Source organism: Neoarius graeffei, chromosome 6, assembly GCF_027579695.1.
Source record: "Neoarius graeffei isolate fNeoGra1 chromosome 6, fNeoGra1.pri, whole genome shotgun sequence".
In the NCBI taxonomy this organism is placed as follows: Eukaryota; Metazoa; Chordata; class Actinopteri; order Siluriformes; family Ariidae; genus Neoarius; species Neoarius graeffei.
The window spans coordinates 29,682,059-29,707,124 of record NC_083574.1 but is presented as its reverse complement, the minus strand read 5'-3'; the positions used below and the strand labels follow the sequence as shown (position 1 = coordinate 29,707,124).

Sequence of the window (25,066 nt, the reverse complement as noted above, 5' to 3'; positions counted from 1 at the left end):
CACTGTTGTTATCGCTATCCATGATGTAAAATTAATGCTATTCTTCTGAGAAATGCGAAAATAAATGTTGACAAAAATTGCTACAATGTTTGTTGTTGTTGTGAACAAGCAAGTCGCCAGGGGGCCATATCCGGGGTCCGTATCCTAGCATACAGACCCGCTCGCCAGCCAATCAGAGCGCAGGATTTGATGGAAACTGGGCCGCGAAAAAAATAAATGTTTTTATTCCATTGAAAAACTGGCCCGTATGCATAACAATTTCCGATATTGCACTCCGATGACTTCACTCCTAGTGTTTTCCCGCTGACTAGACATGCATTGGTAAAATGGCGAACCGGTTCAAAATTAAAATTCTTTTGATTAACTTGCGTATTTTTTGTGTGTATGTGTCCATATAATATACAGAACATTACACTGTGGCGCGAAGATATGACATTTATCTTCTTGTGTTGAAAAATGTTTCACTCTTACACTTCGCTCACTCGTGAAATATATATTCACCACTTGAAGATAAACTTCATATCTTTGTGCCACTGTGTAATATCCTATATAGATATTGGCTTGATGCACTACGACGTGTGCAGTTAGTGTACAGAAGCTACAGAGTGAGTGGTGTGTGTGTGTGTGTGTGTGTGTGTGTGTGTGTGTGTGTGTGTGTGTGTGTGTGTGTTTTAGACTGTCAATGTCTCTGTTTGTGTGTGTGTTGGGTGTTTAGAGAGTGTGTTGCTCATTCCAGTGTTCCTGATTCATGTTTTAAGTCTCAGTCCAGGGCTCGAAATTAACTTTTTTTCTTTGTGTCCCCCAGTGGTCCCGAATTCTGTGTTGTATTGTCCCGAATGGAAGCAATAGTGTCCCCATTTTTTTCCTCTCTGAAATAACCAGTGGTTAATATTATCATATGAAGTTACTATTATATTTGTAACTATGCGATTTTGAACCCTTTATATCATTTTTACAATAAGTCACAAGACACAAGCGACACGTGTCCTATACATCATCTACTTCAAAATTACAGTTATTGCATTTTCAGTTTATTAAACTTTGGTGATCTCACTGTATGAATAGATACCCGTTTATTTAAAGGGGCCAACTAGCTCATTCAGAAAATGTTTCAACTCACTACATCTGCAGTACACTTTAGTTGAAAATAAGATCCCTTTTATGTTCATTTCATCTACTTATACCTTGAATATCTGTTGGCACTTATAAGGCCAACTTATAATTTTCACCATTACCGTTATCCATTTTTATGGACTTTCCGTTATCCATTTTTATGAACTTTCCGTTATCCATTTTTATGGACTTTCCGTTATCCATTTTTATGAACTTTCCGTTATCCATTTTATGAACTTTCGCTGCCGGGTGCAAATGTTAGCAACATCAACATAGTGCCAGGTCCGAGCCTAGTTGTGCTGCTGACTGACTAAACTTTCTGAACTAGAAAGACACCAAGAAAACTCACTTATTCTGTTGAACGGTATCTTCCGTCAATATCATCCACATCATTCCTGTTGTATTTTATAACGTGTCTAACAGTGTTCATTAAGTTCATTCAGTTGCTAGCGTTGCCTGCAGACCAGGCGATGACACTTTGGATCCTGAAGGTCCCGGAGACGTTATGTCTGGGCTTTCAGTTTCTTTCCCGCGGTCGGTCCGCTTCAACCACTTCAGCATTTTTGTGCTGGCAAGAGTCGGCGCAGCGTGTGCGGTAGCAATTCCATTCCAAGTCCATATAATGCGGACACCGGCCGAAGATTCTAGAACAGAATGCGCTGCTCTGTAGCCTACGGATGCAGGTGCATCGAAAGTGTAGCTACTATGTATTTTTCGCTGTTAACGTTTTAAAATTAAAATTGACAAATTAGGTGAATGTCTACGTATGTGTTACGGCTTTGTAAATAATATTAATGTAGAACTTTTTTTCTAGACCTATTTTTTTCCATTGTCCCGGGATTGTCCCAGATATGATAATTTTGTGTCCCGATGACATTTTTTATGGTCCCCGGGACGTCGGGACACCGTTAGTTTCGAGCGCTGTCTCAGTCGTTGCCCATCTGAATTAACTGTCTACCTCAGTGAGCATTTTCATTACTGCTCTGATTAACCTTTTATATTTTTAATTACATTGACATGAAGATGAAATCAGTGCTGATATTTTTCCTCTGTGGCCCTTAGTATGCTGTGCAAGGTACTCGACATCATGATCCTCTATATCAGTTACTTAAAAGACTAAATTATTTTAGTTTTGTCTTCTTTCATCAAAAGAAATAACTTCTGTAGGACCTACTACTGAATTTTTCCTGATTTTATTGTAGGGGAAGATATCATTACTGACTATTATTATGTTATAAATGCTCCTTGATTTCCGTTTCCTGTTATCTTAAGTATGTGTGTTTATGTGGCCTAGAGTGCATAATACAGTGTGTCATTTGGGACACATCCACAGTGGATTTACACAGTGAAGTGTTTGTATCACCAGCGCTGTTGTTGAAGTGTGTGTCCCGAGTGCTCATGGCTGTGTGTTGAGTGTGTGACCGTGTGAAAAGGTTGATTCAGTATTGAACTGAATGAGAGTGGTGAATGGCTTGTGTTCATTCACAAAAGCACCTAACAGTTTCATTATGAATAGGACAGCATTCTCTACTAACACCCCTAACGTTAACCTCTACCCCTCTCTCAGTCTGTCTTGGTCTCACTTTTGTGGTGATGCATCAATTAGTTGAAAATTCAGGACTTCCTGTCACATAGTTCAAGTTCATGGGCTAGGCTAAAAGGCTAACACTGACAGTAGAGTTAGTAGCTCATTAAAGAGTTGAAGAGGGCCGGCATGCATAAAGCTTCTGAGACTCACTTTGGGGGAAAAAAAAACGTTTAATTAAAAAAAAAAGCAAAAACAAAATGTGTTTTTAAATTTCTCAGAGCAACTCTTACAAGGAGTAGGAGTTAATCCTAAGTGTATAATTTAAACATGAAATATGGGACTTCAGCTCAGTCAAAACTTAGCCAGACACACCAAAACAGCAACAAGGCAAAGCATTTTGCAAGGGATTAGTAGCAGGGTGCCAGGTAGCTCCGTTGCGTGTAGTTGTCGATGTTGACCTTAAAAGTAACTGAGTAAATTACACAGGGGAATGAATATTTAAGTCTGAGTGTAAAATACTGAGGTGAGCGTGTGTGGGAGAAGAGTCTGGAGACAGAAATCTTAAGCTGTGTTCACACATATACCGGTACGATAGTGGTATAACTGTATCGATACAAAGTATACCGGTACAGTTTAGTGCATCTGTCCACACTAGCGAGAAATGTTTGCGGTTTTCTTTCACGGAAGTTCAAATGCGCGTGCGCGAAATGTTTCCGTGGTTACCGAATAACTTCCTCCCGAGAATATGGCGGATGAAACAACGTGTGTGTGCTTTTTGTTGTCAATGTACAGTCTGTATTTCTGGTGGTCATTTATTCAGTCGAATCGTATAAAACGCGCGAGGCAGTTGAGAAAGACTCGTACGTGTACCCCTCAACTGTTCCTGGCATCGTTCGTCTCCCCAAAGCTCCAACAAACACATAACTTCGTCTTTGCTCCATGTAGCTCCACGGTCGTTTTGAGCCATTTTGACGTTTTATTTACAGCTGGAAAGCACGTGCGTATTGTATTGTATGAATAACCCGGAAGAAGTAGGAATGGTTCATTGCGCATGCGCATTATATTTGTATCGATAGAGAACCGCTTCATCTGTCCACACTACAGCGAAGCGCTACAGTACCGATACTGTACCAGTACGAAACCGATACATTTGTGGGTTTCGTACCGATACAGTTATACCGCTACAGTACCGGTATAGTTGCTAGTGTGGACAGGTGTTGCGGTACAAAAGTAGTATCGTATCGGTACAAAATCCCTAGTGTGGACAGGGTATTAGTTTTTCGGTCGTTAGCCTGTGCTACTTGCTCTCAATAGCACTGCTTTATTAGCATTCGCTAACACTACTGATGAACGCTACACCGGCTGGAAGGTGACTTCACTGCTGCACTGGCGGCACCGAGTCGTGGTTAAGTTCGTGTTGGCCTTCAAGAAGGCTGAGGGCGATAAATGTTTGGTCCCTCCCACTATAAATCAAAATCTGATTGATTAATTCATCTGTCACTTCCTACATAAACACACTGCCATGGCCTTCTGTCCTGGCAATGAAGTCCTCACCAATGAGTGAGCCAGCTCTAAACTCTTCTCAGCCTGGAGACAATAAACAAACAAAATCTCATTGGATGACTCTATTTTAATGATTTCAGGACAGTAACCCTTTCATTTCTGAAGCAGGTTTGATAGAAAATGGAACCGAATTCAGCTCTTGTTCCCTGAGAGATATACTACATTTGATGGCAGTGTGTCAGAACATTTGCTGAGACATTGCCTCACATCCTTTTTTTTCAACAGCCCTCCCGAGTTGCCAATGAATTTGAAGCTTGATTGAAGATACATCGCATCCAAGTTATATTAAATTTGAATTTTGTGCACCGTTACACCCTCAGCACTTTTTACAAAAATAACATTTCATAATGTTTACATTTCTGATGGGGAAAAAAAAAACACCAAAAACAAAATTCCTTCCATTCCCCTGTTTAATAACCCAGGTTCTACTTTTATTGGTAACTCTATTGAAGCTAGGGATGTGCCTGTTGCTTGATTTTAATATTCACACATCTGTAAAAGTCAATAAACAAGAGTTAACTGTTGTGTAATCTTGTGTAATCGAGTATCGTTTTTCCACTGCAATTAAACCTTCTTCCTGTCTGTCATGGTGGTGCAAATGTTTGTGTTTAACGGATGTAATATTGAGAAATAATGAACAGAAATGCAGAAATATTAAACGTACAGCAAAAGCTTTAATGACTATCAGGTCAGTATGCTGTCCTGCTAGACCAGTGCAGGGGATTAAACTTAAATATCATTGAAATTGTGATAATGTAATTGGATTAAAGAGCTTTATGTGATCACAGTGGGAATGGTGTTTATATGAATTGGTTATATTTACTAAACCTGTGAATGAAACATCATTTCAATGCTCCATGCAAGAGCAGTGCTCAGTATATAAAGTGTGCCACATGCAGCTTCGCTTCGGGTGTTAAATGGGCGTACTCTGCAAAGCCGTTAGTGTCCATCGTTGGTTTAAAGTTGCTGTATGGGGTCATTTTTAAAATGTCACTGGAAATGTGCTATTGTGTTTGTTTGTTTTTTTCACCCACGAGCTTCATATCTGACCTTTCAATCTCAAGACATCTTTTTTGTTCCCATACACACCTTCAACTTACACAGCACTGTCTTATGAGAAGATAAGGCATAAGTTCCCCTCAGGGATCAATAAACTATATCTGTCTGTCTATCTATCTGTCTCTCTCTGTCTGTCTGTTCAGTGAGTACCCGAATAATGCTTTCAGTATTCAAATACTGGTGCATCAAACAATTGACCTGAGAATTTGAATGTCAGTGTACATCCCTAATCAAAACTTGGCAATATAAATCATTTTGCCTGATGTGCGACAAGGACACAGAATAAAAGACCACTTTTCAGATTAAAAAAAGAAAACATAATGAAGGCTGCTGGGTTTTCCTGCAAAATTAAGGAGCAAATGTGACAGTCAAAGTGTCCAGAAGAACTGTGGCAGGTTCTGCAAAATGTTCAGTAAAACCTACAGTTCATTTCCTTATAAAACTGCACTCATTGTACCTGAGACTGCTATTTTTTTTAAGTAAAGGGTCATCTCACACTAGATATTGACTTTGTGTCATTTATTATGGATTACTGCTGTTTATAGTATTTTTTATGTTGAAACATTTCATTTCATTATTTTTAAGCCATTTTTGGTCAACAGCATTTCTTTACATATGCCTAAGACTTTTGCAGAGTACTACAGTGTCTTGCAAAAGTATTCATCCCCCTTGGTGTTTGTCCTGTTTTGTCGCATTACAAGCTGGAATTAAAATGGATTTTTGGAGGCTTAGCACCATTTGATTTACACAACATGCCTACAGATTTAAAGGTGAAAATTGCTTTTTTTATTGTGACACAAACAATAATTAAGATGAAAAAAACAGAAATCTGGAGTGTGCATAAGTATTCACCCCCTTTCGTATGAAACCCCTAAATAAGAGCTGGTCCAACTAATTCACTTCATAAGTCACATAATTAGTTGATTAAGATCCACCTGTGTCCAATCAAAGTGTCACATGATCTGTCACATGATGTCTGTATAAATCAGCCTGTTTTGGAAGGACCCTGACTCTGCAACACGACTAAGCAAGCAACATGAGAACCAAGGAGCCTCCAAACAGGTCAGAGACAAAGTTGTGGAGAAGTATAGATCAGGGTTGGGTCATAAAAAATATCCCAAACTTTGAATATTCCAGGGAGCACCATTAAATCCATTATAGCAAAATGGAAAGAATATGGCACCACTACAAACCTGACAAGAGAAGGCCGCCCACCCAAACTCTCAGACCAGGCGAGGAGGGCATTAATCAGAGATGCAACAAAGACACCAAAGAGAACACTGAAGGAGCTGCAAAGATCCACAGCGGAGATGGCAGTATCTGTCCATAGGACCACTTTAAGCCATTCACGCCACAGAGTGGGGCTTTATGGAAGAGTGGCCAGAAAAAGGCATTGCTTAAGAAAACACATTTGGAGTTTGCCCAACAGCATGTGGCAGACTCCCCAAACACATGGAAGAAGATTCTCTGGTTAAATGAGACTAAAATAGATCTTTTTGGCCATCATGGGAAACGCCATGTGTGGCGCAAACCCAACACCCTGAGAACATCATTCCTACAGTGAAGCATGGTGGTGGGGATGTTTTTCATCTGCAGGGACAGGAAAGCTGGTCAGGACTGAAGGAAAGCTGGATGGCACTAAATACAGGGCAATTCTAAAGGAAAACCTGTTTGAGTCGGTCAGAGGTTTGAGACTGGGACAAAGGTTCACATTCTAGCAGGAAACTGATTCTAAACATACTGCTAAAGCTACACTGGAGTGGTTTAAAGGGAAACATTTAAATGTCTTGGAATGGCCTAATCAAAGCCCAGACCTCAATCCACTTGAGAATAAGTGGCATAACTTGAAGATTGCTGTACACCAACGCAACCCATCTAACTTGAAGGAGTTGGAGCAGTTTTGCCTTGAAGAATGGGCAAAAATCCCAGTGGCTAGACGTGCTAAGCTGATAGAGACATACCCCAAGAGACTTGTAGGTGTAATTGCAGCAAAAGGTAGACCTACAAAGTATTGACTTGGGGAGTGAATACCTATGCACACTCCAGATTTCTGTTTTTTTTATCTTATTTATTGTTTGTGTCACAATAAAACAACAATTTTCACCTTCAAAGTGGTAGGCATGTTGTGTAAATCAAATGGTGCTAACCATCCAAAAATCCGTTTTAATTCCAGCTTGTAATGCAACAAAACAGGACAAACACCAAGGGGGATGAATACTTTTGCAAGACACTGTGTATATATGTGTGTGTGTGTGTGTGTGTGTGTGTGTGTGTGTGTGTGTGTGTGTGTTTTGTTCCATCTACATCTCAAATAGTGTGATATTAGAAACATATTGCACTGTGTCAGTATTACAACACCAGTGTGATATTCTTTACAGTAAATAGGAATCCCATTTGGCATGGCTTCATTGATTCTTGCGTGAATTTGGTTTAAAATTTGAGCTAAACATTAGAGACAGGAAGAGTTTATAATGGGTGGATAAATTAAAATATATCTGAAGCAATTTGTTTCCTGTTAAAAGTTGATGCCAATGCAGATACTGGAAGTACTATGTACAAATAGAGTGCAATGCTGATGTGATGCTGATGTTTCAAATGCTCCCAAAAAATTTGACACGCATGTAAATAGAATATGACAGCTCAGACATAAGACGGACACCTTCGAGGAGATGCCTGATTATGATGTGTTTTGCATCGATGCAAGAAAGAGTCGCAGCACATGTGAGAGTCATTGATGCAGATCTATTTCCGGCTGCTACAGCTGTGCCTTCAGCCGTCGATGCTTGAAGTTCCTGTTGGGACTGAGAGCAATGTGTGTTTTGACAGAATTGTTTCCTGAAGGCACAGAAGAACTCTGCTTACCTTTTCAAGTCGTGTATTACCTGTGCAGCATATTAGTGCTATTGGTTGCTCCAAAGCACTGTACTCTTCTGTTGCTGCAGGCTGTCCCTTTAGATTTTATAACAAAATCCCCAGTCTCGCTTTCTGATGAATTTGGAACCACACAGGGAATGATAAATGTCTAACATAACTTTCCTACTTTCAATTTACACTCCCTGACACATTTGTTAGATTTCTAAACACCGATCACGTTTTTCTTACCTTGTTCCTCTCAGCTCCAAATAATTTGAACATTATCTCTAATAGGAATGGGATTATGAATTTAGTCAGATTAGCAATGTTAGCATGATGTGTTTAACAGTATTAGCAGTGTGTGATTGGCTACTTCAGCATTTTGTGTTTAGCTTGTGCGGTAGGCAACATTAGTCTTGTGTTGGTGGAAACATGAAATTTGTTGAAGTAGTTAAATTAGCATTGCTTGTTTAACGACATTAATGTCACTGGATTGCGAGTGCTAGTCAGCTCTCTCCTCTATCACATAACAACCAGGGAGAGTGAGGGCTAACGCGCTACCAGTGGCGGCTGCTGGTTTTTAAAACAGGGGAAGCCCATTTTACACATTCATCGTAAAACCTGTAGGCCGGATATCAAAGCATAGAAAGGTGTGCCCCATTAGCATAGTGAACTAGACAACCCTACCTAGTGGCAGAAAGTATTTTTGCTTGTACATTTCATGTTATAGTCTGGCTTGCCAGGCTAGTGCCTCATATCCTTAATCAAAAATATCAAACATCCAAAAATCACTGGCTATTCAACGAAGAGCCTTGAACATCATACCCTGATATGCAACACAGAGTCTTTAACACAACACCCAGCTGTGCAACACATCCTTGAACATCTTCTGCAACACAGTCTGGAAATTCATAACCAGGTAGGCTATGCAACACACAGAACCTTGAATATTATACCCAGATATAACCTATAACACAGAGCCCACCATTCTCTTAACATTACTGAACAATATACACACTTCAGATTCATGAACATTATATGATGCACACTATTTATACACAAATTCTGCCCTCCGCTCCTTTTCCAGAAAATGGTCTGTGACCCTGTCATACTAGCTGGTTGTGCTTTCCAGAGACTTCACCAATTTCTATTAGCAGCTAGCACTGCAGATCCCAATAAGGCTCAAGCTAGCCTACAACCAGATTGAACTACAAATGAAATAAACGAGTGAATTCGCGAATGATCAAACTGATAGAATGGATGAAAGTTAACGGAGCACAACGAGTAATATTTACATTTATTTACAGAGTAATGTACAGAGACATCAATGAGAAGAACCGTTTATATGAAAAGAAATTCGGACAGCACTTTAGCACACAACTACACTTTCTTGACATCCGCTAGGGACTGATCATACTTCCGTGTTCCTCGCCGACAGAGCCCTCCCTCCTCATGTCTTTCAAACACTACCTCCAATAATCCTTCATCAGCCCGGCTTCTTGCCCCTCCCACTGTCTCGTTTAGTCCCAGAGAAGCCCGGCTTCCCTGGAAGTGACGATTTTGTCGATTTTAACCAATAACAACTAGCCGAAATTGGCTGTTCAGAGCCCTCTCATAGACTGCAACGGAAACCCGGCTGCCAGCGCATAGAGCCCATTGAAATAAGAAAGGTTACAGCGTGTTGCCAGATTGGGAGGTTTTAAGTGGATTTTGGCGGGTTTTGAACATATTTTGGCTGGAAAACGTCAGCAGTATCTGGCAACGCTGGTTACAGCCTGGCAGTAAAGGTGATTCTCGCAGCGAACTGCAAGTTCGTCAGACATCACTCAAATAAGTTACAGGATAGTTATGAACGTAAATACAATCTTGGGCATATGTTATGCAAGTTATTGTTTTAATGAGAATTCAACGTCATAGATGCCGCAGTTTGGGGAGAGATTTTTAGGGGAAGCTCGGCTTCCCTTGTTGTCTCTGAGAAATCGCCCCTGCGCGCTACCTTCAAGACGTGTGAACCCAATTACAACAACTCTTTGTACTGCTGTGTATGCTGTTCCACAAGGCAGCATAATGCACTCCGAGAAAAGTGCTGTCTGCCCTCTTCCACATACATGAATTCACAGGATTAGATAGTGACATCACAAGGATTCGAATTTGCAAGCTTTTGAAGACAGAATGACAGCTTCTGTTGCACCACTCGGGAACAGCCTGTGTTACTTTTAAAAAACCTATTTTCTCCCCATCTCATAATTTACCAATTACTTTAATACAGACTAGCTAGCACTCCCCTATTGCATGACAGCAACCAATTAGGGAGTGGGAAGTCTAGCTTGTGCTTCTTCTAGAACACAAGCCCGCATCTTACCAACCAATTCTGCAAGCTCAAAAGTCACTAGAAGTCACTAGACGATGACATACACATTCATGAAATCGTCATGATCATTTGCATATTAAAAAAAAATTGAATAAGGAAGCCTTTGGGAAGAGGCTCAGAGTAGAGTAGAATAGAGATTTATCATAGCAAAAAATAAGGAAGGAATAACAAAAGACAGGCCAGGGTTGTGTGATGCACCACATCACGTAGTTAGATTTAATGCTGTGGAACATTTGCAAGTTAGTTCCTGTTATCATTTATTTTATAATAGCCATCAACCATATAACCAAGTCATTCTGTCACGAGCGTCTCCTTTTTGTTTTTTGTTAAACCTCACTTTTTATTCATCCTGTTTAGTTTATTATTAGTTTTCGATTATAAGGAGTGTCTGACATACAGGTCCCTGTGAATGAGCTGTTATTATAGAATCAGTAACATATTAGATGGAGTGCAGTAACAGCCACAACTACTGTCCAAGCCATGCTGTAATCCAGAATAACTCCACACTGTCTGACCAGTGAGATGTGAGAATTCAACCTTGCTGTGGTCATGGCAACACAAACTGTTTATGGGTTTATACTATGCTGGATAAATACTCTAATTTGTTTTGATTCCAACCAAGAACAGTGGTCAGTGATTGGTCATTGGAAAGAATTGTGATGAGTGGTTGATTGTTGGGAAGAATGGTGATTGGTTGTTGGGAAGAATGGTGATGCATGATTGGTTGTTGGGAAGAGTGGTGATGCGTGATTGGTTGTTGGGAAGAATGGTGATGCGTGATTGGTTGTTGGGAAGAATGGTGATGCGTGATTGGTTGTTGGGAAGAATTGTGATGAGTGATTGGTTGTTGGGAAGAATGGTGATGAGTGATTTGTTGGGAAGAATGTTGATCAGTGATTGGTCATTGGAAATAATAGTGATTGGTTGTTGAGAAGAATGGTGATGAGTGATTAGTTGTTGGGAAGAATGGTGATTGGTTGTTGGGAAGAATGGTGATAAGTGATTGTTGGGTGGAATAGTGATGTGATTGGTCATTGGGAAGCATGGTGGTTGGTTGTTGGGGAGAATGGTGATTGGTTGTTGGGAAGAATAGTGATCAGTGATTGGTTGTTGGGAAAATGGTGATAAGTGATTGATTATTGGGTGGAATGGTGATAAGTGATTGGTCGTTGGGAAGAATGGTGATTGGTTGTTGGGAAGAGTGGTGATCAGTGATTGGTTGTTGGGAAGCATGGTGATCAGTGATTGGTTGTTGGAAAGTATGGTGATTGGTTGTTGGGAAACAATAGTGATCTGTGATCACTAGGAATGTAGACTCACACAAGCACGACTGTCACGCTTTACACACTAGTGGTCACACGTTCACACACTCAGTCATATCTAGAAACAGTTTTTTAATCTACCTGCCTTTCACCTGTAAATGAACTGAGGACGCTGTGTGATTTTCAGCTGCTCTACAGTGTTCTTACACTGGAGGTCTACATTCTAGAACCCTGTAGTTTAGAATGAGCACTCTCTAGTCTGTGTCTGTAGTAGTAGTGTGTGTGTGTGTGTGTGTGTGTGTGTGTGTGTGTGTGTGTGTGTAACTTGTTTGTTCAGGCTTTGCCCTCTTGGTTTGCGTACACTTCCGTTGCTATGCATACAGTGGCACATGTCAGTTTCCCTCCAGATTGCACCTGTGTGTGTGTGTGTGTGTGTGTGTGTGTGTGTGTGTGTGTGTGTGTGTGTGTGTGTGAGAAAGACAAAAAGAGTGAGGTAGCGAGTTAACTGCAGGGCACTGGTTGCTGTCACACACTCCCTAAAGCTTTACTTCTGGGAGATCAAGCTTCCTGTGTGTGTGCATATGACATCACACAATCAACAATGTCAGAAAAGTATGTACTGCGGAATGTTTTTTTTTTTTTTTTTGTGTGTGTGTGTGTGTGTGTGTGTGGTGTTAGCAGAGATAGGTTTCTCTTCTAGAATCACCTGGAAAAGGGAACTGTGCTTGCATAGACAGGCGTGAACTGAAATTATGAAACTGTAGTACCATTACTGATGGTGTGTTTCTTTCTTTATTTATTTATTTGTTTGTTTGAGTTTGCATAGACTAGTCAACTAGTCAGTTACTGCCGGATACTAGCTGAAAAGTTGACTAATCACCGCTGTGGGAATGTCTAGTTAGATGGTGTAAAAAAACAAACAAACAGCAGAGAAGACGATAAACAAGGCAGCAAATTGTTGAAAGTAGTTCAGACTAAAGGACATCAATTCTACAGTCAACTGCATATGCTGGGAGAACTTTTTTATTTTCTTTTTCTGTTATTTTCTTTTGCTAAAATCATGATGTTCTGAAACAGCATTTGCTTTAATTATTTAAGTACTTTTTTGAATTATTGGTCAACTAGTTGTCTTTTCCATAGCTAAAGCAAAAACATTGTTTTAGCGCATTGCTGTTTTAAGACTGTTTTATTTGTGCAGTAAAGAACATGTCAAACTGCAATAAAAAGATGTTAACAATATACGATATCCACAATATATTATATGGAAACATGTGTTTTACTGAGCAATACACCACTCATATTTTTCATATGAGCTACATCTGGGACATGGAGAACCAAAACTGCAGTATAAATCTCTTTTTGTCACTCGTGAGGAAATCAATGAATTGTTTTGATAAATTTGGGTACTTTTTATTTGTGAATGTGTCTATATAATAAAAACATCATCACATGTTGGCTTAAAGATATGAAGTTTATTTTCCCGTGTAGAAAAACTTGCATTTTTCATATGAAATAAATCACGGATCTGAGTGACATATTTAAATAATGTTGGCTGACATTGAGTGGTTTATCAGATATATTCCATTCAGCTAGCATGATATTGAATGAGTTGAAGACAAGAAGCTGAATGGAATATATCTGATATACCATGAAAAAAAGCCAGACAATATTATTATTATTATTATTATTATTATTATTATTATTATTATGCATACACATTCAATGAAACAATTATAGATTTTACAAAAGGTTTAAAAAAAACAGGGGGGTTACTTGTAATACATATCTTATGACATTTTCAATTCACTGCGACAGTTTACTGCGGGCGTCGCCAGTGAGCAAAGAAATGCTTCTGTATATGCAGCAGAAAACTCTTCCATTCAATATTTGCATCAGCTCCTATGTGTGATGTCATGTTGTCTTGACAACCATGCAATATCATAAACCATATTCAATGCTCATTCTCTATTGGGTAGAGTGACGTAATACACGTAGGATAAGCGATATGCTAACAATATTGCATGCTATCAAACCAAATGAATGAAACGTGCTAGAAGGGAATAGAGTACACGTTTTTATTCCATGGAAAAAGTGTCCTGCATGTATCATACTTTCGATATTGCATTCTGATGATGCCACTCCCAGTATTTTCCCACTCAGTGCGTTTACATGCACATAGAGAAAATCGAATTTCTGCCGTTGCTCGACTGAAATCGAAGTTCTAAATGCCAAGGCAACACCTTAGCTTGGCTGAAATCGAACCAAACTTGATTTCTCGTAATCGAGCTACACGACCTAGATTATGCGATTGTAGCCGAGCTACTTAGTGCATGTATACCCTATCGAGCTACGTAGTTGAGCTACTTACTTCAGCACTGCCCCTTCCGGAAGTGACGAGTGACGAGACCACAAGCGGGAAACACAACAGCCTCGGTCGGCATGACAACGAATCATGACAACGGCATGAATCTTCTTTTCTTTTTGTGGCATTGTTTGCACTGTTAAAATTTAGCTCACTTACTGTATCACCAAATACATCTGTACAGCTGTTGCATAGTTGTGAATTGTGTACATAAACAAGTCATTGTATTTGTGTGTGTGTGTGTGTGTGTGTGTGTGTGTATATATATATATATATATATATATATATATATATATATATATATATATATATAATGTGTGTGTGTGTGTCCGTCCAACATCTGAAGAATGTCAATAAAAACAAAACAATTGAACTTTTTGTGTGTTTATTAAGACATAAGTTAAATTGTAAGCAAAAAAAAATATTTTTTGTAAGCAAAAAATGGACTTTAGAAAAATATACAATTGTGCAAAATAAGTTGTCTTACAAAACAGTGGTCTGCGCAGGACAGTTTGTAGCCATACAGTCTGTTAGAGCAAGCCTAGCAGCTTGAGCACGGAACTTGTGAACACGGACCAGTGTTGCCAGATTGGGCAGTTTTAAGTGCATTTTGGCAGATTTGAACATGTTTTGGGCTGGAAAACGTCAGCAGTATCTGGCAGCACTGCTGATAACTTTGTTTATACTCTTGAATAGCTCTTCTTCATGACGACAACCGGAAATGTACCAACACGATGGGGCGTGTAGCGCCACCTGTGGCTCGGGTGCACAATGTACCTCACACAATAGCTCGATTTCCTTGTGTGCATGTAGGATTGGATTTCTCTGGCACCCCTGCTGGGACCCTTAGCTCGATTACCGACAGTAGCTTGATTTGGATGTGCATGTAAACACACTGACTGACTAGATGCATGTTGTCAAAATGGCGAACCAGTTCAAAATTACAGTTCTTTTGATGAACTTTTTTTTTTTTGTGGATGTGTCCTTATAATATAAAGAACATTACATGGTGGCACGGAGATATGAAGTTTATCTTCTCGTGTTGAAAATATTTTCACTTGTTCGTGTCGCTCACTTGTGAATATATACATTCACCACTCAAAGATTAGCTTCATATCTTCACGCAACTGTGTAATATCCTCTATATGCGATATTCACGATATACAATGTTAACAATTAACAGTTATTCCACGAAATCGAGTTGTACATGAGCTGATGGCAGACGAGGTGCATAGCCCCCAGTCGGCTATAAGCCATGTACGATGAAATTGAGTGGAATAACTGTATCATCCTATCCACATTCACTGGATTTTGAGAAACATGGCATTTTTATTTTTATTTTTTGCAAATTCAATAAATAAAAACATTCTACAAAATGTCCGACAAAATCATTTCTGCATCAAATGTAAACAAACCGGTGAAATGACAGTAGCAATTTGTGAAAAATGCTATAATAATAATAATAATTCTTGAAAAATATAAAAAGATACGTTCTTACCATCAAATACTTTCATTCCATATTTTATTGATTTTTTTTTATTTCTTGCAGTTTTGTTTTCAAGTAGAGTTTTTATTTCATACTCGGTTGGTTCAGCAACACGCTCCATCATTTTGTTTTTCTCTCCTCATGGTATATGAGCTGATATCCTACTAGTAGAGTAGCCAATCAGAGCACACAATTGCTCATATCCAGTGAATGTGGATAGAATAATATAATATATTCAACACATGATGTTAACAACATTCGATGTTCATGATATACGATGTTAACAATATATGATGTTCGCGATATGTTCTTATATTGATTCTTGAAGACATTTCTACTGAACACAATGTGCATTATGATACACACTGTAACTTACAAACTGCCAGCAAAACAGCAGTATCTATTTAACATGGACAAAAAAAATTATTTGTAACTATTCCTACCCATACTGTCCAAGTTAGAAATTATACATTATATCTCTGTCTCTGTGTGTGTGTGTGTGTGTGTGTGTGTGTGTGTGTGTGTGTGTGTGTGTGTGTGTGTGTGTACACTTATGTAGGAGTGAACTCTAAGGCCTGGACATGTAGTGCCCTGCTCAGGATGTAGGAGCTGTTATTGTACCCTGAGTGATGAGTGATATCAGATCAGCTGGTTGACTTTTTTTTTTTTTTTTTCTAAATCCCAGCCTTACCTTCAACCAGCACACTCCACTAAAATGTTTATTAATTACTGGTTTGTATATGTATAATGTGTAATGAATAAGGGTGATGTGTGGCGTTTGTTATTTGGTGTGTGTGTGTGTGTGTGTGTGTGTGTGTGTGTGTGTGTGTGTGTGCGTGCGTGCATATTTTTTCTCAATCAGTGTTTTGTTGGAAGCTGCAGTGCATTCTGGGAGGAAGTGACTACTTCTCGCCTTTAACCACATCTTACACACAATATAGTTTAATACACACATCTGTGCGCATGCACACACGCACACACACATGCAGAATAAGAATATCTGGCAGTGTTGACGACTGGTTTTATGTAACAAAACCTGCAGCTTTTTAAAAATAAAAACAAAAAAAAGAGCCAAGCAATTTCCTTTTGGTTATTGAGGATAAATACAACTAATGATGAACTAGTGAAACTAAATTGGAATAGATTCAAGGAAGTGGAATCCTTTACTCATTTGGGGAGTAACATCGACAAACAGGGTGCTACAGATGCAGATGTCAAAGCAAGAATAAGTAAGGCGAGGATTGCCTTTTTACAGCTCAAAAACATCTGGAGCTCTCGTGTATTCTCATCTCATCTCATCATCTCTAGCCGCTTTATCCTGTTCTACAGGGTCGCAGGCAAGCTGGAGCCTATCCCAGCTGACTACGGGCGAAAGGCGGGGTACACCCTGGACAAGTCGCCAGGTCATCACAGGGCTGACACATAGACACAGACAACCATTCCCACTCACATTCACACCTACGGTCAATTTAGAGTCACCAGTTAACCTAACCTGCATGTCTTTGGACTGTGGGGGAAACCGGAGCACCCGGAGGAAACCCACGCGGACACAGGGAGAACATGCAAACTCCACACAGAAAGGCCCTCGCCGGCCACGGGGCTCGAACCCGGACCTTCTTGCTGTCAGGTGACAGCGCTAACCACTACACCACCGTGCCACCCCGCTCTAGTGTATTAGAACAGCAAACAAAAATAAGGATATTTAATTCAAAGGTAAAATCGCTTTATGGTTCCGAGACTTGGACAGTTCTGACCGTCATCAACAACTGCCCAAGAAAGATCCTGAACATACATTGGCCGGATAGGATCAGTAATAGCGATCTTTGGTTGAAAACACAGCAAATACCAGTGGAAGAAGAAATTGGAAGAAGACGACGGCGATGGATCGGGCACACGTTATGAAAACTAGTGACAAACACCACCAGACAAGCCTCGACTTGGAACCCTCAAGGGAAGAGGAGAAGAGGTCGGCCAAAGAACATCTGGTGAAGAGCTCTCCAGACATGCATCAAGAGGCTGGGGTACACCTGGACTCCGATAGAAGGAAAAGCACAGGATCGGGTCCTCTGGAGATCCCTTGTCAACGGCCTATACCCCAGGAGGGGTGTCAGGGCATAGAGAGGCTGAGGTGAGGATTAGGGTTAAGTTTGGGGATATATCCCAGGCTCGTGCCCAGTGCTCTGAGATCAACTCTCCATCCACAGCAACCATGAGCAAGATAAACTGTTCCATCATTACATCATTTTCTCCATTAAGCAAAGAAATCATGAGGAAGCGATATCGCTAACAGAGAAATGTAAAAATCAGCTTCAACTTCCTATATTCACTCCACACTCAGTACCTGTGTAGAGATCTCTATGCACAGTATAACCGCATTTGAGATTCAGTCGCAGGCCCTCATCTATCAGTGGGACAGATATGTGTGTAATTTGTGTGTACAAACTGTTTGACTGAAAATATGGAATTTAAAAAAAAATGTTTGCTCAGATTTGTCCATACGCCATGTATATTTATGCACAGCTTTGATCATGTGTACACAAAGCACTCAGCGCTGCAAAAATGTGTTTGCTTATAAATCCGCCATCATTGAGTGAGGTTGTGTTCACAGTGCTGGATGTTACAGTTTGTCTTGGCTGATCCAAATGATCCGATTCCCCTTTTCCCAATGCCATTCTTGTTGCTGTTATATTTACATTTTGAGCATTTAGCAAACACCCTTGTCCAGAGCGACTCACAGAAGTACTTTGTAGTTTCTATAAAGCACACAACATCATGCTAGTTCACTCAGTCAGGGACTAAGAATAACATCAAGTTAAAACCCTGTTCGGGAAGAACGACATGAACAGAAAAGAATACATGCAAGTCAAGGGATTCTTTTTTTAATAAATTAAAAGTCGACAGCTTTTCAATTTCATAAAATCAGTGAAATTTAGTTCCCTCTGAAATTTGGTCATTGTGATATATGTTTATTTCTGTAATAGCTGTCTCAAAAAAACAGGCCATTCTGTGGCTGGGAAGTTATTTAATTTGAGGGGATTCCCAAGCAAATAATGTGCATGAAATTGCTCGCTTTGCGCAGTCAAGCAGACAGACGAAGTCTGTGTGCGCATGTGCAGGTTTACCTTTGACCGTGCACTGACAGTTACACCATTCTGTCACTAAACGAACAGTTGATCACACCGAGGTGCTCGCTGACTGCCGATATTTATTAGTTTGGTCCTGCGTTTCCTTTTCTTCACAACATAATGTATTTTCTTCTCGCGTTCCGTTACTATAGTCGGTCTTTCACATTTCACTTACACACTCACGTCCTCCATTGTTTTCTCCTGTTTCAAATTTGTATCCCATAATGCCTTATGTGAACAGGGAAAGCCCACCACATGATGCATGACATAGGCTACGTTTACATTACGTCGAATCAGCGGATCATCAGATTAACGTTCTTAAAACGATTCGCGTTTACACTAAAACCGTTAGCCGTGCACACAGCAACACCAATACGCGGATACGCTCGGCTCCGCAGGCATCCTGCGCTCCAAATCACTCCGCCCTGAACAGCGAGTGCCCTCTGGAGGGTGTGCACTCCGGCCCTGCGCAGCTCACAGAGCGCGCGAGTGAAGTGAACAAGCCACGATTCGGGACTGAGCCGCTGTGTGTGAGATCCCAGCGCATATCACTTATTACTTGCAAGTGGAAGGATGGCAAGCCTAAAGACAATCATAACTACACAATGGGCAGTATTTGCATCAGTATTTGCAGTATTTTCATACTTTTATACTCTTTAATGAAAGGTGATACAAGGCGGAAGTCTGCGCCGTTTTTCAGCAGTCGCGTCACATGACCAACGCCAGCGAATCAGGAAGGTGGATGTCACAGTGACGTTGTCCAATGAGACGCCAGCTAGAGCTCAGCACAGCGTATTCGCGTATTCTCAATGTTTACACAGCACCGGAGCTGATACGATCTAGATTGAATACGTGGACGCTGGCGGATTCCCGTTTCCCCGCTTTTTCAGGGGGGTTAATGTAAACGGACAGTGCATCCGCGAAGAAAACGAGACAGATACGGTCTAGTGTAAACGTAGCCATAGTGTCTTGAATTGGGTCATGGTGAAGCACGAAAAAATAGCAGAGAATTTAGATGGCCCTAAATTCATTAATTGTTCTATTTTTTTTAAATAATAATAAAACTGGAAGTCTGTGATTTGAATTCAGTAGCTTTCGGTCCACTAAACAAAAATAACTGGGTGTCAGGGAAAATTCTTTTTATGACCCACATTTGAAAAAATCTGAAAGGCAGTCTAGCTTTAATTAAGTGCTTAGTGAAAAGGTAGGGATGGTGGGTCCAATCGAGGCGTGCTAGAGGATCAAAGGAACTGAGGTGCGGCACAGGGTAGAAGAAGAAGTAGAAGAAGCCTTTATTTGTCACATGCACACTCAAGCACACAGTGATATTCATCCTCTGCATTTAACCCATCTGAAGCAGTGAACACACGCGCGCGCACACACCCAGAGCAGTGGGCAGTCATTATACAGCGCCCGGGGAGCAGTTGGGGGTTAGGTACCTTGCTCAAGGGCACTTCAGCCCAAGGCCGCCCCATGTTAACCTAGCAGTTAAAGCACATCAGAAAATTAATTCATTTAGCCAACTCCCAAGGGTTTCTTTTTTTTTAATGAAAGTGCATGTACGTTCATTCGTTATATTATTACCTGAGAAATCACATAAAATCGCGAAAATATTAAAGAGCGCAGGTTTAATGCTAATCAAATCAAAATCTCTGCCTCAGAAAAAGTTCCTTTTGTTTGCGTGTTTCCAAGTGGCACTAGCAAAAATATCCAGTGGTGGCTTGTATCATTGGACTAGCAGGGCTAAGCACCCCGTCTTTCAAAGATAAAAGAAAAATCAAAATAAAGTTTCATGTTTTGGGCATCCACATCATCTTATCTGAGGTGAGGAAACATTTTAAAAAACACACAAATGATTTGAAGCAAGGTCGTGGGCGAATGGAAATGAACCCAGTGCTGTAGGTTCATGCAGCCAATCAGCAAAAAAAAAAGTCATGTGATAACACAGCATGACACACCTGCCAATAGTTTTGAACACCAATGGGCTAATATATTCTATGAACTTGTAATGGACTTATATTTTGGTGATGTTTCTGTAGTACGTCACCAGTAGGCATGTTACGGACTGAGTCGCAGGTGTCATGAACATGAACGAAGCAGATTATTTGTTTGGAGGAGAAACTGAAAGTTGTAAAGTACAAATTACACAAAAGGACAGATGACAAAACCATAAGTTTAGTCGAGGTTTTGTTTGTTTGTTTGAACAAAAGAGTTTCTTTTTTATGTACCGTGTTTGTTATTCAGACAAAATGAGGTGCAAATGCAAATGCCAGAAGTTATGCATAAACTTTTAAATTATATGTTAGTGATATATATTTCACTGTGCCCCCAAAAGACTTGACCACCAGCTGCGACTGAAATGTTGAAGTTCTTTTGTTTTGGGAATCTTTGGAGAGTTTGAAGAGTTATGGCCTACAGACAGTGTTGGAGTCGAGTCACTAAACCTCAAGTCCGAGTCCAGTCTCGAGTCCCCAGCGTTCAAGTCCGAGTCAAGTCCAAGACTCCAACCGCACCATTTGACGGTGGCTGTTTTAGTGCCATTAACATTAGTTTGTTCCTGAACATGACGTATGAACAGGTGAATGTGCATTCTCTTTGTCAGGGAGTGCGAAGTATTCTGTCAGAGATGGTTGGGAGACGGATGTAAGTGCAGAAGGTGTGTTTATTAATGCAAGTGAAGACGGTAAACAATCCAGAACGGCAGGCAAAATCGTAAAACAGTGAAACAAGCAATAGGTCAAGCGAGGCATAAATAGGCTATTGTAGACTCGGCAGAATCAAAGATGAGAAACAGGAAATCAGGGATCAGGAAACCAAACAAGGAAATAAGGCTCAGTAATGTGTCAGCAAAGCAACTCAATACTTCGCAAAGTAAGTGCATTTTCACAGTTTTTATATCGGTGTGCTGATTGCGCCTTAATCCTGTGCAGGTGCGAGTCGTTTACGGCGCGTGCGAGAGTCCATTTGGCACATGCGCTGTCCAGAGCACGTCTGAGAGTCTATCTGATGCATGCGCAAAGGCGCGCAGGTGTGACACTCTTGCACGAAGTTAGTACAAAAATTAATGTAGATATAAATATCTTATGCCAAATTATTATGGCAAGTTACAAAAAATAAAGAAAAAAATCAGAGTCCTCATCTCCAGTTTACAAGTCCGAATGCAGTTAATGCACGAGTCCGAGTCATCAGTGCTCAAGTCCAAGTCAAGTCACGAGTCCTTAAAATTAGGGCACGAGTTGAACTTGAGTACTACAAGCCTGCCTACAGTACATGTCATATGGTTAACTGTGAACACATCTGTTTTTAAATAAACAGTGACATGGAGGCTACACAGATTAAACTTCATTACTTGTATGTGTGGCCTAATTTAGAGCCTTGTCTGTGCGATGTTGGGAAACAACGATCCGAGCAAAACTTGTTAAATTGCATGCACATGGCCTCCTGTGGCTTTTCGTATTTACCGTATTTTTCGGACTATAAGTCGCACTTTTTTTCATGGTTCGGCTGGCCATGCGACTTATACTCCGGTGCGACGTATATATGTTTTTTTTTTTTTTCACCGCGGAATAACTGGAGCTGATGCTGAGTCTGACGACAGCCACGCAGAAGAAGAGGAAACGGCGCTTCATCTGCCGCTGGAGGCAGAGTTGTTCAGAAGCGACACCGAGGATGAGGAATTCAATGGATTTGCTGATTTGGAGTGAAATCATCAGCTTGATAAACTTGATTGACCTGTGTTTTATTATTAATGATAGGCCTATAGTTATTTCAATAAGTTATGTAGTGATTTTAGGCAGTGCTTAATTTGTGAAGTGGGAGGTCCCGGAACACAGGAGGTGGGTGGGTCCGGCGACTCAAAAAAAAAAAAAAAAAAGGCGGGGGATGGTTTACTATAACTTTACGCACATGCGCTTATTGTGTGTGTAAAAAAATAATAATAATATCAGACATTATGATCTTAGAAAACACTTTAGTGACGAACAGTTACAGACAGTAATATGTCGTGATATGTTATAAAATATTATTTTTATTAGGCTATATATTAAATTATATATTAAATTTATCTTCTAAAATAACAGACTACTCATATCACAACCGGTTTATTTCACCATTGGAGATCAGATCACACAAGACATGAGTTAAATTACTCTTTTTAAGGATTTAAGTAGGGGATTTAAAAGCGGTTGTTGTTTTTTTTTTCACTAGACGGTTGTCTTTGGAGATGATATACCTATAGCCTACTTGGCCTCTGATTTGATGAAATAAAATTCGACAAAAATGAAGAATGACACTCCTCGATGATGACTACAGCTTTAATAACAAAGATGAAAGAGCCATGGGGCGATAATAAGCCCTACCGGTAAAAATATTCTAAAAGCAAACTGATTAATGCATCAGTAATAGGCTACTAATATTAGTTATAAAAATAATAATATAGGCTATTAGTAATAACGATAGTGATAGTATTAAAGATAGTAGTAGATATTTAAAATAATCAGACTAGGCTACTTACAGGGCAAAGGGCGCGTTATCACTGCTCAGCTGTTCGTTGATTAAATAAACAATGCAGTCGCGCAGTAACCACGCGCCGCTTATCAGATACAATCACAGATTCTATGGATAGAATAACCCTTCAAAAAAGTGCGACTTATAGTCCGGTGCGACGTATATATGTTTTTTTCGTCTTCATAATGCATTTTTTGGCTGATGCGACTTAAACTCCGGAGCGACGTATAGTCCGGAAAATACGGTAATTGGAAAATGTATAAGTTTTGAGGAAAAAAAAAAGAAAAACAGAAAAACATGATATGCAATTATTTAAACTAGTGTTTGCGTGTGTGTGTGTGTGTGTGTGTGTGTGTGTGTGTGTGTGTGGTTTTCAGGTGAAGGCCGGAACCTGGCTGTTGGTTCTGGATCCAATCTTCTCCGAGACATTGGTACATTTTGCACCATCAGTCTGGACCAGGAGGAAGTGTTCCGCACTAAAGTGTATGACAGGAGTCTGAGGTGAGACTTGTTCAGGAAGAGCTTTCTGTCTCAAATGGCTCTTTACTAAGCACCATGTATTTCATACCCTATGCAGTAGCAGAGGTCGACAAAATACCCAAGTTTGTTACTTAAGTCAAAGTACTGGTACCCACTGGTTAAATGTTACTCCGATACAAGTGAAAGTTCTCCAGTTAAATGTTTACTTAAGTTAAAGTACTGAAGTACTTGCTTTTAAAAATACTTAAGTATTAAAAGTACATTTTTTGTCAATGCGCTGTTGCCACAGCGCTTACAAAACCTAATGCCTCTGAAGCAACCAACTGGATTTTCTGACTAGTTTGTAGAACCCATAGAGCTGAAGCTCCACCTGACATGCTAGCAAACTCTTTTCAAACTCAAAATCATATTGGGTAGCTAACGTTACTAGAAAAGAAAGATTTCTACATTCTGTTTATTTGGCAAGATTATGCTAAAGTTATTCATGTTAGCATAACTCTGTTTTTACTTGCTAATTAACAGTGTCCAAGTTAACTAGCTATGTGTTAACGTTAGCCATGGACAAGGCTTTAGCAACTTGGCGGGCAAATCCATAGAAAGTCATTTGACTAACCAGACTGCATAGCTATTGCAACGTTATCGCTCACTCTGAAAGCACAGACAACTTCATTGCAAGCTTTCTCTTGGAATAAAACGTTTATATACCTCAATATGCTTCTGCGGGTTGGGCGGCGAGTTTTTGTAGGCTGTGATGTGGTTCGTTTTAGGCAAACAAAACAAACATTTAAAAATAAACAAATCTTTAATCCTTTCTGAAAACTGAAACATGGGTTCTAGGTATGGCCATGGGTGCGTACATTCTTCAGAAAAACCGCATCCTTCCATTCTGCCATCAACTGATCATGTTCAAATAATACTGCTGAGAAATTGAACTTGATTTTATCCAGTCTATGGACGTGGTGTGACCCTAGTGATTACTGATAGGCTGTCTCAGTGTCACCTGTGATAAAACCAATCATGTTTTATAAAAGAAAACAAAAAACATCCACTTTCAAAGCTGCTTCATAGTAACGAGGACCTTGATAGAAATGGAGTGGAGTAAAAAGTACAATATTTGTCTTTCAAATGTAGTGAAGTTAAAGTCATAAGTTTCCAAAAAAAAAATATTCAAGTAAAGTACAGGTACTCAAAGTGTACTTAAGTACAGTACTCAAGTAAGTGTACTTCGTTACTGTCCACCTCTGTGCAGAAGTTATATAGGAAGTAGGGAACTGAATCACTAAAGCTAAGTAATGTATTGTGTACACTGTGAGTGCACACACACACACACATACACATGTACGCACGTGTTTGCACAC

General features: G+C 40.0%; 1 protein-coding gene across 3 annotated transcripts in view; it reads left to right on the top strand.

Annotated features, from left to right (window-relative positions):
- The window catches only part of rasa2 (RAS p21 protein activator 2), a 112,210-nt gene that overhangs the window by 9,814 nt on the left and 77,330 nt on the right, over positions 1–25,066 (top strand). For all 3 annotated transcript variants that reach the window (XM_060923550.1, XM_060923551.1, XM_060923549.1), the window contains exon 2: positions 23,606–23,729. In XM_060923550.1, the coding sequence (XP_060779533.1) occupies positions 23,606–23,729 (124 nt within the window). The remainder of the gene's footprint in view (positions 1–23,605; positions 23,730–25,066) is intronic.